Genomic DNA, 15,433 nt, shown 5'->3' with positions numbered 1-15,433 from the left:
AAGAAACCAGAGCCACACATCACAAAGCTGGATGTTAACAAGACCGTGATTAATCAGAGTAACATCCCAATTTCTGACAATCTATAAACGGTACTGGCCAAAGGACTAAATTTCGCCGTCACCCCTAAATATATACCAGTAGAGGATATGATTTCTCAGATTGATGTAGCCCTCAGAGGCATAGTACACATCCATGCGGATGTAGCAAGAGCTGAAATAGCTACTATTTCTAATAAGGCTAAGAAACCCACCAGTAACATCAGTAAAAACGAACGCTCTGAACTCACGGACCTAAAAAAGAGAGATGATATAGTCATCCTCTCGGCAGACAAGGGCAATGCCACGGTCATCATGGATAAAGATTCATACAACAACAAAATCCTGGACCTTCTTAATGATGGGAGTTACTCCAAAATTAAAAACGATCCCACTAAAAGCCTAACGACAAAAACCAACAGTATCATCACGAGTTCGACTTCCCTAATCGAACCAAGCAAACGTCCCTCTCTAAAACCATCGGCGGCTAGACCTCCCAGACTCTATGGTCTTCCAAAAATCCATAAAGAAGGCACCCCGCTACGACCCATCGTGTCGACGATAAACTCTCCTACGTACAAACTAGCCCGTTTTCTATCAGATACTCTGCTCCCCTTCACAGGCAAGACCTCTTCGGCAGTACTCAACTCAACCCAATTGGTCTCTATGGTTAAGGACATGGTACTATCTCCTGATGACATCCTCGTCAGCTTTGATGTAGTATCTTTGTTTACCAAACTCCCAGTACCGGACACCCTAACAATAATTGAGGACTTAGTCCAACATGGATTGAATTCTGATGTACCTGCGCTGGTTAGGCATTGCCTCACCAACACCTATTTTACCTGGAATGGCACCTTCTACAAACAGAATGAGGGTAACCCTATGGGCTACCCCTTGTCACCAGTTATAGCCAACATTTTCATGGAAAAGTTTGAATCAGACGCCATCCAGACATCCACCCTGCGTCCTTCCCTGTGGAAGAGGTATGTGGATGCCACTTTCGTCATCTGGCCACATGGCCTCCCAGCATTGAACCACTTCTTGAACCACATCAATTCTAGACACCCATCCATCAGATTCACCATGGAAGTGGAGAAAGACGGTAAACTACCATTCTTGGATATTCTGTTTGAGAGGAGGCCTGACGGATCCTTGGGACATTCTGTCTACAGGAAAGCCACCCACACAGATTCCTACTTGAAACCGGATTCCCACCACCACCCATCTCAAAATAATTCTCTCATCAAAACGCTTTACCACAGAGCCCATGGCATTTCTGACCAACACCACCCGGCCGGTGAATTAAGACATGTACATCGGGCCCTCAGGATGAACGGATACTCTGACCGCACTATCCGCCAAGCTGTTTCTCCCACCACACAGACACAGCCACATGAAACTCCGACCAAAACTATCACGTTACCATACATAGCAGGCGTGACTAAAAAGATCTCCAAAATTCTAAACAAACATAAGATCCAAGTCCGATTCAGTACAGTGCATAAAATCCGTGATCTGATTCCATCTGTGAAGGATGTCGTTCCTGACTTACAGTATCCTGGAGTCTACAAATTGAGTTGCATTTGTGGTGATTGCTACATTGGAGAAACGACACGTCATGTTTCTGATCATGTCCGCGAGCACAAGTCAGATCTAAAACACGGCAGAACTGATTCTTCGGCCGTTGCCGATCATTGCTACAACTCGGTGGGCTCTCATGAAATTGTCTTTTCCGAGACCAAGGTTCTCTGCAAACCTCCTGGCTACCATCAAAGGTTTGTACACGAAGCCATACAAATATACAAACACAGACATAATTTCAACCGTGATGATGGTTACAAACTGAGTAATCATTGGAAAGATGTGATTAACCATGCAAAAAAGATTTAATTACACTTATTTGGCCAATCTTATTTGACAGACAACTATTACAGGTTTACCATGTTCAGTTGTTTTCACAGGTAAAACAAATGCATGCTGCACTTTTGAGGTCATTCACAGTGAAAATAAAAAGTTAAACGTAGCATTACATCACGTGTTTCATATCACATAGGACGTCATGAAAACCACGTTAATTGTCCCCCAATTGCAAACGCATGAACTAAACAAGTCCACTATTTAAACAATGGTGCAATTCCATTGCGAAAATATTAACGTGTTCTCCGGATTAAAATATGCTCCATATCAACAACAACAAAAAACATGCCCACCCCCATATTTGGGAAGTTATACAAATCTTGTCTCTCATGCTTACTCACAACAACCGCCATTCGCCAGGCAGTGACGCCACTATGGCGCTTGTGCCAGGCTATGTGCACGTTAAGGCCACGTAAAGTGTCGAATGTCCGCTGGCAGGAGGTCACGAGACAGAGCCAGCGGGTGCCATGGGTCGACTGACTGAGATGACTGGACGATGCACCACCTGTGCCCCCTACTGTGGCCAACACTGTTTTATCCGCCTGGCGCTCCACTCGTTGCTGGAGGGCAACTGCCTCTAAATGGCCAGTAGCAACAGCAATGGTGCCACGGCCTCGAGGCCACTCTGTAGGTGCTGCGACCCTCCCTTGACCCCCACACTGAACACACATGCCTCACACACACATAGTGTCCTCTCATCGGAGCGGCCCTGAATTGGTTATTAGCATAACAATGTAAACCTCCCAGGTTACCTGCGATGAATTGACATTCGGCGGGGTAAAAAGGGCGGGGCAAGGAACGGTAGGCACTAGAGGTGTCAGAGGGAGGGGCGACTTAAGCCCCTGGGGAGCATGCGATTGGCTGATAGTGATCACGTGACCCGGACCTTGGAGTAAGATAAAATATGGTCCTGGGGGTAGAAAAGGAAGAACTCATCCTCGAGGGCGCCCGGGAGAAGTCGCGAGCCTCGTCTCTCCTCGACTGACAGCGTCTGTGAGACGCTAACTCAACAATCGTCCAGCAGTGGAAAAGCCTGGAGCTGCCACCAAGAGAGAGAGAGACAGCTGTGTGTATGACACGCCCACACACACACGACTCATCACCCAGCAGGGAACCGAGGTTGCGGTACAAGGAAAGCACCACCTCGGCACCCGCGTCACGTATTTTATTATCACGATTGTAAATACCCCTGGACAACGAAGCAGAGCCCAATTAGCATAAATGCAGTATTTGCATTATTACATAAATTAGCATAATTTAGGTACTTGCTAATTTCCACTTTTCATAAAAAAATAATTATTTTTCTAATTTTTTAAGACCTAATATATACAACAATTTGCTCGGAACCTCATGTATGCGAGAGAGATGAATGGCTGGACAGACGCACAAGCGCTGCACAATTAAACATGCATTTGGATGGGCTGGCAGCCGACTTTGTGGAGGCACTATGCACAAGTGCTTAAGCGCATTGGGGTGAGTTAATGCACTGCTTCAGCCAATGCTCCGGTGCGTACAACTGTGAAGTGGCGAAAGCAGCGTTAAATGCACGCCACCGCCAGCCCGGCAAGGACCGCAGTTAAGCTGAGGACGCTAATGCAGAGCGTGCACCCAGGGTACAATGCCGAGATCATCGACGATCTCACCGTCGAGCGGGCACGTGAGAGATTCGCTCATGAGCACACACAGTTCTGAGGGTTGGAAAGGGAGCGGGCCATCGCAAACATCCTTCCAGAGGAGGAGGTAGAGGAGTAGCTCACCAGCACCATAAGGATTGGGACAAGGGAGCCTCCGGGAACCAGCGAGGCCACCCTGGGATGGGTGGCGGTTTTACAGACCAGGATAGGAGATGTTGCAGGCAATGTGACCCAATTACACTGGAATGTGACCAAGCTGCAGTCCACACTGGATGTAGTCCAGTCTGAGGTGGAAAGATTAGGCTCCATGATTTGGGGGCTAACCGGGTGAGTGTCTTGACTGGAGACAGAGTTCGAACAGATGTGCATTGGGACGGGAAGGGGGAGTGGGCAAGAGGCCTCCTATGGAGCTACCACCCTTCTCCGTGCGTGCTACCTGTGTGACCGATGGGGGCATCTCATGCAAGACTGTCCATAGATTGCCTGCGCTAGGTAAAGCGCCAGGGTTAAACCCCAATTCCCCCTAGAGAGTGGACCACCTAGGGGTGCAATTGATGTGGTCCCAACACAAGTAGATGATAATAACAATACCGAGCGAGTGACCCCCATGCAGATGCCTACAACAACACCCGAGAACGTGGTGCCTAAGGGCTACTCGCTGCGGTCGTTAGTGGCAGGAATCACGGGGGCCACGTAGTTGGTGGAAGAGCAGGTGAACGGGCGGTGTACCCGGATTCTACTGGACACGGGAGCGGTAGCCTCGCTCGTGAGCGCAACACATTGCACGATGGTCAGGGTCGACTTCGGCCGCCTACAAGCCCCAGACCGCGCATTGTACATTGCGAGTGGAGCTGGAATGGGCCTAATGGGGAGAATCGTGCTTGAGTTCCGCCTCAGACACCACGTGTGTAACCAGGAATTATATGTGTCGAGCGTTTTATGCCACAAGTGCATTGCAGGTACTGGCCTCCTGGAAAAGTTGGGGCTCAATGTGCAGCCCCACCAGCGATGCGTCACCGTAGAGGACAGCGGGCAGAGGATCCCGTTTTTGGGACAGAAGCCGGATCACCTCCACTTCGAGCCCGTGGCCGCCACCCTGATGTTAGCCATTACCATTGGCCCTCTTGCTGAGACGTTGTTGCCGGTGGTGACGGCCCCCACTGACCCCTCTCACCGACCATCAGGTGAAGTAATGTTGACCCCTCACCTAGAGTTGGCGGTATGGTACGGGATCGTGGGGTCGGCCATGTTGGTGAATGCTGACGGGGGCCAGCTGTTTCTATGAGTCTTTGACCCCCATAGCACCCCAGCAGAGTTGCAACGGCGCACCCCAGTGGCAACAGTGCACCATCTTACACGCAACTCAGTGTTCGCCCTCTGGGCAGATAAACCTGGCCGCCCCAAGGACAACCAGGACCTGGCATGGCGGGTCGGCCCGACCCCCCAGAGCTGAGGTCGTTCCCCTGCTTGACGCACTCCAGGTACCATGGCCAAAATTAACCAACGTGGAGGCCAATCAGCTGTGGGGGTTGCTGTGGGAAGACGCATACGTATTTAGTGAGCACGATTCGGATGTTGGCCGGACGGACCTCGTCAAGCACCAAATTGATACAGGTACAGCTATAGCCACTAAGCTCCCTGCTTACTGAGTGGGATATGCTTCACAATAACATAATCCAGCCTTTATCCAGCCCCTGGTCCGCCCCAGTTGTGCTAGTGACAAAAAAGGATGGGTCGAAACGGTTCTATGTCGATTATCGGAAACTGAACGGGGTTACCCTCGGCGATGCCTTCCTCATTCCCCACATCGATGACAATTTTGACAGCCTCGCGGGGGCATGGTATTTCTCCACCCTAGATCTGGCATCCGGGTAATGTCAGGTGGAGATGGCGGAGGAGGTTTGGTTGAAGACTGCATTCACCACCCCGATGGGACTGTTCGAGTTCCGCATGCTCACTAATGCACTGCTAACATTCCAGTGGTTGATGTAGTTGGTTATGAGAGGCTTGCAGTGTGAACAGTGTTTGATTTATCTGGATGACATGATAGTGTTCAGTAGATTCCTGCCCGAACACTGGTCCAGGTTGTGGGAGGTGTTCTAATGACTGCGAGTGGCCCATCTCAATCTAAATTCAAGTAAGTGCTATATTGCGCAGCGCGAGGTGGTGTACCTTGGATACCACATCAGCGAGGCAGGGGTGCGCACCGACCTGGAAAAGGTATGCTCTGTGGTGGAATGGCCGCGGCCAATGAAACTGACAGAGATCAGGTCATTCCTGGGGCTGGCCACTTATTATCATCGGTTTGTGAAGGGATTCAGCGAGATTGCATGCCCACTAACCCAACTCACTTCCCCTTCACCACCCTCAAGGCCCACCTCACCCATACCCTCACCCTGGCTTTCCCTGGCTATTCCGCAGATTTCATCCTGGACACCGACGCCTGCAGCAGCGGTTTGGTAGCCGTGCTGTCATAGGTGCAGGATTGGGTGGAGTGGGTCATCACATACGCCGGCCAGACCCCAAACGGGGAATTACTGTGTGACCTGGCAGGAACTGTATGCCGTGGTCTTCGCGTGCAAACATTTCCAGCTGTACTTATATGGCCGGAGGTGTCATGTACGGACTGACCATTATGCCTTGCAATTCCTCCTCACCTTCAAGGAGCCATGGGGGAAGATGGCCCGGTGGCTGACACAGCTGCAGGAGTATAACCTGCAGATCGAGGACAGGGCTGGACGGATGCACGCAAATGCTGATGCGCTGTCAAGGTGACCTGTGGTGTGCCCCAAGATGCAGGCCGCAGAGGCCTGCCCGTGTTTAATGGGTTGGCGGGGGGAGGGTGCTGCCGAAAGGTGGCGGCCCCTTTATCAAGTGAGAGTGTGTCACTGAGGTCCCTGCCGGGGAGACCGGAATCCCGGGGGGCCGCCCTGTCCATACCCATGGGCCCGGTGGGACACTCTGGCCAACCTGGCAGGATCCAAGAGGACATCGGCTGTGCATTCCCTGGCTTGGACAATGAGCAACCGTGGTGTGTGCTGATCCAAGGTGGGGAGAGGGGTCGACAAACGGTGGTAAACATCCGCCGATTGAAAACCTAGAAGGCGATCCCTGCCAGGGAGGCGCCCGCCTCTCGGGTGCCCCAAAACCCCGAACCCCCCATGCCCCTCATACCTGACGGCTTCACTCAATACATGGGCCCCGCTAGGCCCAAGCCCCCAGCGGGCCTAGGCCCAGCAAAGAGGTGGGCACGGCGGCACCTAAACCCCTCCATACCTGAGTTTGTTCCCCAGACAGGTGACATTGGAGGGTAGGAGGATTCTCTGGAATGGAGGCAGAGACCACCGCCGGGGCCTCATGAAGCTGAGCTGCCACCCGCTAGACCAGCAACAAGAACTGGGCAGATCTCGCAGACTCTGTGACGCTACCTGATTGGAGCGACCCAGGGGAGGTGCTACAGTCAGCCTGGGATGGGGACGGGCACCTCAGGGGGCTATGTGGTGCCGCAGCCTCGAGGCCACTCTACAGACACCGCGACCCCCTCCCCCCCCAACCCCCATACTGAATACACACACCTCACACACATATAGTGTCCTTACATCGCAGCACCCCTGAATTAGTTTTTGGCATAACAATGTAAACCCTCCCAGGTTAGCTGCGATAAATTAACATTCGGTGGGGTAAAGAAGGCAGGGCAAGGGGGCAGGCACTAGTAGCATCAGAGGGAGGGGCGACTTAAGCCCCTGGGGAGCGTGCGATTGGCCGCGCGCAATCACGTGACCCGGTCCTCGGGGTCGAATATAGAGAGGGCCCTGGGGGCGGTAAAGGGGGAACTCATCCTCGATGGTGCCCGGGAGAAGTCGCGAGCCCCTTCTTTCCTCGACTGACAGTGTCCTTGAGATGCCAACGGTTGCAGTTGTGAGATATGTAGAGAGCACTGGGTATGTTGATTCGGTTGGCAGAGTTAGAGCATAGACCCACTGCTTTACACTGCCGAGTAACACCAGTGAGATTACTGGTTTTTATAGCCCTGTGTTAGCACGGATTGCATGTGGCGTGGTGTTTGCGCTTTCCGTGTGGAGCAACTACGTGTAAGTCCTTTGTGGCGGTGGGTGACCGTGCAGGGAGGGTGAACGCGTGGTGGTGATCACCATGTGTACGTGAGGGAGTTAATTGTGTGGGTGGTTGAGCGTCAGGTGGACATTTTGCATCGGCAGCCATTTTGCATCGGCTGCCACGCAGACTTGCTAAGTCGCCGTACGAGTGACCATGTGCTTGCCCGCCATTTTTAACCAGCTGCGGTGGGTGCGTGGACAGTCATTGTGCAGGTGGCAGCGCGTTTCACGCCCTTTTGCTAGCGGCAGCTGCTGTGTGCGCGGGCGTGTGTTTTAACTCCATGCGGCCCCGGCCAACAATAGAGCATGTCCCTTAGGGACGGCGCTAACAAAGGGGACCGAGTTACTTTATGGGCGGGTGACAGGCAAGAGCAGCCCGACGTGGTGGAGGAGGGGGAGGAACGGGCGGATGTTGCGCCCCACGATGGGCTGGATGTCGGGCCCCACACAGCATCCTTCATGAGCCTCCTCCTCCACAGAGGCCGATCTTGATGTTGCGCACTCGAAATGAAGGACGTGGGCAGGTGCTCCAAATCGAGGGCAAACACATTTATTGTGGTAATCTGTAAAGTGCAACAGCATGCTTATATCACACAGCAGTTTCCAACCGAGTCACAATTAACCACGTGACTGGTGTACAGGTCAGGTTACTCAATAACAGTTTCCCTTAAACCCATTCTACTACTGAAAAACCATCTTTGTCTTTAATCATAAACTTTACATTTCACTATTCGAATATTACTTTAATCCGAAGCTGTATGTATATCTATACCATGCACTTAAATTAATATCTTACACCGATTATTGTACTGTATATGTATTGTACTTGTCACCATTGTACAACTTCTGTACATGTGTTCTATTATTAAAAGCATTGCAAGTAGTCATACTCTGTGTGCATGGGCATGGTTATAGAATAAACAGTATTAGGGTTAGAGAATTACCAGTATTAACTACAGTATGTTATCCTTTATCGTGTAGAGTGCTAAACCCCCTCCTATTGAACATATCACAAACTACCAATTCAAAGCCAAGCTTGAAGACTATAACTATCAAAAACAATATTTGGGTCCTTTACCTGTGTAGTGACATAGAATCGGTCACTTCGCAGCATAGCGCTTGTTGCTGGCAGGGAAGGGGACCTGCAGTTACAGCAGCCCTGACTGACAGCAGGTCACGTGATAAACCAGAGAGAGGGATGTAGGGGAAAGGTTACAGAAGGGGCACGTGGGAGAAGCCCGGGAACCCGCGAGTAGGTTCTAGAGAGGGGGCGTGGCCGGGGCGGAGCAAGGCTACGCTGAGACGATAAAAGGGGGCCTTGAGCGAGAGTTCAGGGCTGTCATTTGGAGTGGGATCCCGTCGTGCTGCTGGAGGCTTCGTCATCGTCACCGTCTTCACCATCTCGGCGTCGTCAGTCAGGCAGTCTGCCAGCTGCCCTGACTGGCAACCGTAGTTACTAAATTGTGAACTGTTAAGGCTGTTAATAAACAGAGTGCTTCTACTCTTAGTGTCTCTGAGTCAGTCACTACACCTGTAAAATGCAACAGCACGTCTATCACACACAGTTTCCAACCGAGTTCCTATTAACCACGTGACTGGTGTACAGGTGAGGTTACTCAATATCCCTGCCAGTCACCTACAGGCCCAACTCAGTATCGCATGCTGGTGTACACATGCGCATTGATGCCCTGCACAGCACATATGGACCTTCACAAAACCGCACTTTACTCCATTGCTGCACGAGGAAATAATTAAAAGAGTGGTCCATTCCTAATGTTCCACATTGACACCGCTAGTACTCACAAAAGCACACACAGCGACTACAGGATTATAAAACGCTACCTCCAAACTTGTTTTCTTTAAAATCACAGAGGGATCACCTTCACCAGAAAAGTCCCTGTTGAGGTTGAAACCTTGAGACCTTTGCAGGGATGCAAATACATTATTCCAAATGTTCAATGTTATGGCAAAGCTCTTGAGCATCTTAAGTGCAGAACTAAGAGGCAGGGAGGAAGCTTTCCATCAAACATGCAACCGCTTCACTAACTCTCCTCCAGTGTGCATTGATTCTTAAGAGCTTTCATAAGGGCATTTAGGCACTCCTGCCCTCTCCTTTTTCTTCTTGTTCTTCATGGGTATCAGAGCTTAGGAAGACAACAGAGTTGTAGAATTTATTCAACAGACTATTTAAACATGCGATTTGGACAGGTTTCCATTGCACTAAAAATCCGCAAGGTGTGTCGTGCTGATGTCAACCTCACTTTCATATCCCTGTGTTGTGTACTTGCATTGTTTTGTTCTTAAAAAATAATTTTGAGAGCTGCGGCTATATTCAGGAATGCAGGTAATGAGTTTGAAGTTGGACCCCAGAGTGAGGTACGGAGAAGAAAAAGGGTTGCGCATCGAAGAAGACGACGCTGATGATGCTTGCAGGCAGTGATGCATAGCTGGCAACCCATAGGGTTTACCCCGTATTCTTGTACATGGAAATTGAGTTTTAAGGTCCATACAGCGTACAGCCGTTTCAATATGGGTAAAACATGTCTATTTGTTTGTATTTCTTTTTTGTGATGGGACTTTGTATGATGAACGTTGAGATTTTTTCGAGGCACGGGGTGACCAATAAGGTATGAATTAGTCTAATAAGGTAGGCACTGATAAGGGGTTGACAGGTATGGTGATGAGAAGGAAACTTTCAACTATTTTAACACATGTAGGCTGGACTACAATGGGAAAATTAAAAGTGTATTATTGTTCGGAAAAAAAACACCGAAAGGAACCGGAAATGGCGAATGACCTAACAGAGAATAGCTTGACGACAACATAAGAATTAGAATATGTATTTATACTGGAGGAATCCGATGAACTATGGGGCTGTCCATAAATGACGTCACGCAATTTTGGACGATTTTTGACCCTCCCCCCTTCGTCACACGACGTCACAAAAAGTCAGACCCCCCCTCAAATATGACGTCACAAAGCTCTGCCCCCCCCAAATAAAACATGCTTCAAATCGCTTTAAACTATTGTCAATGTAGTGCGTATTTAATGTGGCGCTACACTCTGATGTTGTAGGAGAAAACATTTATTAAAAAGTCTATTTAATTAAGTAGAACGTGTTGTCTATATTTACTTAAAGTTGCGCATTTTGATGTGACGTCACATTTCTCAACCCACCCCCCTCGTTACACATCGTCACAAATGTCTGACCCCCCCCCCTCCTAGATGCGTGACGTCATTTATGGACGGCCCCTATAAAGGTTTTTTTTCACATGTTCAATAGGGCGTGGGTAAGAACGTAACAACCACGAACAAAAAAACACGACAGTAGTGCAAAGTTACAGGGAACATGTGCAGCCAGCTATGGCTGCAGAGTTTGGTAGTACATGTTGTTGACGTCGTTTATTGTGAAAATTCGGTCAGTTCCTATGATCACTGTTTCATTGCTTTTATGGCTTTATTTTGTTGATTTTCGAAAAGTGTTTTGGTTTGGCCATGTTTGTTTGTTGTAGTACAGACTTAGACTGATGGCCTTAACCTAAGTTGTCTTGTGGTTGTTGTTGTTGTTTGACTTGCATCCCACTGGGATTTTTGCACAGCGTTGGTGTACGGTGTTTTTTCTGCAATATTTTGCTGCCTTTTCTTGGATTTTCCGTTTGCACTTAGTCACTTTAAGATGTTTTCTTGTTCAAGTTTTTGTTTGTTGCGGTTGCACCCGATTCAAGAGCCGAATGGCTCACAGGGCTATACCTAATAAATGTACTTGAACTTGATGTGGCACTACTTGAGCTTATTGGCACTCCAAACAAGACAGCGAGGAAAGCGGACAAACATCACGGGCGAAGTGCCCTCGTGCGGGATCGTGACGACGATCATGACGTCACAACCCCGAACACAAATCCTTTTCGATGACGTCATTTCTCGATAGCGTTCGTCGTGCGTTTGGAGGCGTGACGTTACTTTCTAATTTCCGGCGGCCGTCTCGGTCACTTGCGTCTCTATCGCCCTGTGTGCGAGAGGTAGGTGGTTGTTGTGGGCTTCCCATTCATTTAAACGACAATTATTGTACGCGGTCTCTGTCAATAGACAACGTTGCAGCAAACTTGCAACGTTTGTGCGGTGGACACGGCGGCGATGACGACTCGCTCGGAGAGGGAGAAGGCTCAGAAGCTGAACGAGCAGCACCAGGCCATCCTGGCGGCCCTGCTGCGGGAGGAGGACAACAAGTACTGTGCCGACTGCGAGGCCAAAGGCGAGGCCGACACGCACCACACACACAGCACACACACAGCATACACACCATATACACACACCACACACACACTGTCCATATACGTCACACAAACACAAACCATACATACACCACACACACAGCATACACCCTACACGCACACCACACACACACCATACACACCATACAAACCACACACACCATACACACCACATACACCACACGCACACCATACACACACACCATACACACACCATCATACACACACCATCATACACACACCACACGCACACCATACACACACCACACGCACGCCATACACACCACACACACCACACGCACACTGTCCATATACGCAACACAAACACAAACCATACACACAGCATACACACCACTCATGAGGCCCCTGTCAAAGGTGTGCAGGCTAGATTAGAGGCACCACTTACGTTCGTTTTGCGCCGGTGGGTTCATTGACATTAACAACCGGCTTGGATTAAATTACTATGGGTTCATGTGTCATGGCTTTACGTGCCATTGCTTGATGTGGCTTTGGGTTAATGTACTATGGGTTCATGTGTCATGAGTTTGTGGTTTGGGTTCATTTACCATGGGCTAGTTGATCATGTATGGGTTCACGTGTGACGGGTTCATGTGGCATTGGTTAGTTGATCATGGGGTCAATGTGTCAGTTTAATTTACTATGGGTTTGTCATGTTTTAATCTATCACGTGTTCATAAGTCATTGGTTAATTTACATTAAGTTAGTGTGACATGTGTTCGTGTGTCATGCATTAATTCACCATGGGTTCATGCATCGTGTTTGTGTCATGGAATAATTTGTCATGGGCTCATTATTGGTTCATGTGTTAATGGGTTCATCTGTAATGGGTTTTTTTAATCACCATTGTTTCATTTACGATTGATTATTGTGCTTTAGCTTCATGCGTGATCAGTTGATATACCGTGTTTAATTTACCCCAAGTTTATTTGCCATGGTTAATGTTATGGGTTCATGTGTCGTTGGCTCATGTGTTGACTGGGTTATTTGCAATGAGTCATCTGTCAGGGTCTAAATTATCGCGGTTTATTTTCCATTAGTTGATTTGTTTTGGGTTCACGTGTCTTGATCCGAGTTCGTGGCACTGATTAGAGTGCTGAACTTGAAATTGTAACGCATGAGTTCAAATCCCAGTCAAGGTCAACTCATACCATTCATCATTCATTCCACTCTGGCTGGCAATGAGTGTCATGTATTGTTTTCTATTTATTTACAGAATATATGTGACATCTTCTCAAGATAATGTAAAGTGGAGATACAGTTTCTTGTTCATAGGATGAAGTTGGGAGCATATGGTACGGCAGACTGGCTCCTGTAGGGACTGAATTTCCACCACTGGCTCATGGCTTTCAACAGAGATGAGCACTGCCCATTGTGTGTTGTGTTCTTTGTATGCCAAGATTGTTGAGGGCCATATATGATGGTTTGTGAGTTCAAAGTCCAGTTATAATCCACATCATACGTTTTTTAATGTTTTAATTACATGTTACTTCAAAGGAATGCGTGACCAGATAATGCAAATATAATTAGTACTAAAATATCCAAGTTAAGATATTGACGGTCTAGCCACTTAGGAATTGATCATGAATTTGTAAGTAAAACCTCATACAGTTGAACTTAAGTTTAAATAAAAAAATGTTAATCAATCATAATCACAATCTTTATTTATACTGGAGGAATCTAATGAGTGATAAAGCTCTTTTTTACACCTGTCCAGCAGGGGTGGGTCAGAAAGTTACAACAAGAGTTAACTTGCCCCCCATAAAGTGTACACAAGCATGTACAATTTAAATATGCTGTATATTAAAACCCCAGATAGCTGGACTAATAGAGAGGAGACCTGGTCCAAATAGCTTACATTCTCAGCTACCTGCGAATGAAACAAAAATAAAACCTGCAATTCTTATTTTACATGTAAACATGCTACAAGTGAAACTAAAGCCCTCGAAACAAAGTAAAATTAATACAAATGTATGTTTAATCAATTTACTCTCCGGTAAGGACGAAAAACTTCAGCAGATAAAATACAGACTAGAAACCGAAAAGTAATGCACTCTTATGTAGTATCTGTTCTCTTTGGTTCTTTTGGTAAAGTCACGTAGGTAGTTAAGTACCGTACTTACCACTGAGGCGATGCAGTTGCGGTGATCAGGCACAAAACTGAGTGGACAATGTGCGCTTAACTACTCTACACGGACATTGCACATTGGCCATATATTTTTTTATTGGTCAGCCCAAGTCCAGATAAATGTGAATTCCAGGTCCCCAAGTTTCAGATAGACTGGTAGTTTGCTGTATTGGATTTTAGTGAATTCAGAGGAGACAACTTTTTTGCTTTAGCTTGTACTCTGAGCATATACATTTTCATACAAAATCACATTCTGACCTGGTAAAGACCAGATATTCAAGGGCAACTGCACTGTTTTTTTTAAAGATCGATTTGCATGAAGAGAAATGCAGTATTACAGTACATTTCGTGACAGTGTATGTTGGTGTTTGATGAAGAGGGTTGGAATGTGCACTACGTCGCCATGATTTTGTGGCACTTGCCTGCAATTCAGCACTTTACAGGCAAGGCTGGTGGATCACGCAGGTTTGCGAAACTTCCAAATCTGCTGGGCTGCAAGGTAGCCAGGAGATGGCAGCAAGTTCTCCTTCAACACACAAAGTGCTCCTTAAAACTGTATTAGTCAAATACTCCAATGCAGTAAAGATGTAAAAATCTTGACACTCATTGGCTAAATAACATTCATATTACCCAAGAGGCGTGATTCAGTGATATATCTCTGTAATAGAGCATTGTTTTCCAAATGCTCATGCTCATTGGTCAGTTCTATGCACTGAGATCTCGTTGTCACATTCCTGTTTCTTGCATTTTTCTGTCTCGTCTTATCTTTTTACATCTGAAAACATATTGACAGTGTTATTTATTTTTCCATTACAAACACCTCCCTAAGATATTCCCGCATTTATTGTGAATAAAATTATATTCATACCATACCATACCTTTCCTGTACGTTTTCTGCTGCTTTATTGCATTTGTGGGTTTTCCAAACCACAATGTTTGTTCCATTGTGACGGCTTGTGTTGCACATGAGTTGAGCATCGGTGAAACATAGCAATGTGCCGTGTCCCCACTTATAGCTACGCATTTCCAGTGTTGCGTCTCCACCTCTTCCACTGCAGATATCCCTGCACTTGTGTCTTTCTCCTCTTGAATCGACTTGGTCCCTGCGGTCTATAACGATACTTCCTTGGTGACGTGGTTACTATGATGCCCCGGTAACGAGCGCTGAGACACGTGAAGATAGTTCAAGACCGCCACAGAATGAGAGATGTATGGAGTGAGAGAAGCAAAGAGTGATGGTATGGAGACAAGGAGTGAGAGAAGCAGACACTTTATTGGAGATGTATGGAGTGAGAGAAGCAGAAAGAGAAA

The 15,433-nt window shown here is 47.8% G+C and overlaps 1 protein-coding gene across 1 annotated transcript in view; it reads left to right on the top strand.

The window, feature by feature from the left end:
- Positions 1-11,666: 11,666 nt before the first annotated feature.
- Positions 11,667-15,433, top strand: part of LOC144935835 (stromal membrane-associated protein 1-like) — a 144,443-nt gene continuing 140,676 nt past the window's right edge. Inside the window, exon 1 of the mRNA XM_078862628.1 lies at positions 11,667-11,957. Coding sequence (XP_078718754.1) covers positions 11,840-11,957 — 118 coding nt within the window. The 5' untranslated portion in view covers positions 11,667-11,839. The remainder of the gene's footprint in view (positions 11,958-15,433) is intronic.

This window comes from Lampetra fluviatilis, chromosome 14, assembly GCF_964198595.1.
Source record: "Lampetra fluviatilis chromosome 14, kcLamFluv1.1, whole genome shotgun sequence".
In the NCBI taxonomy this organism is placed as follows: domain Eukaryota; kingdom Metazoa; phylum Chordata; class Hyperoartia; order Petromyzontiformes; family Petromyzontidae; genus Lampetra; species Lampetra fluviatilis.
This window is presented reverse-complemented; position numbering and strand designations above follow the sequence as displayed.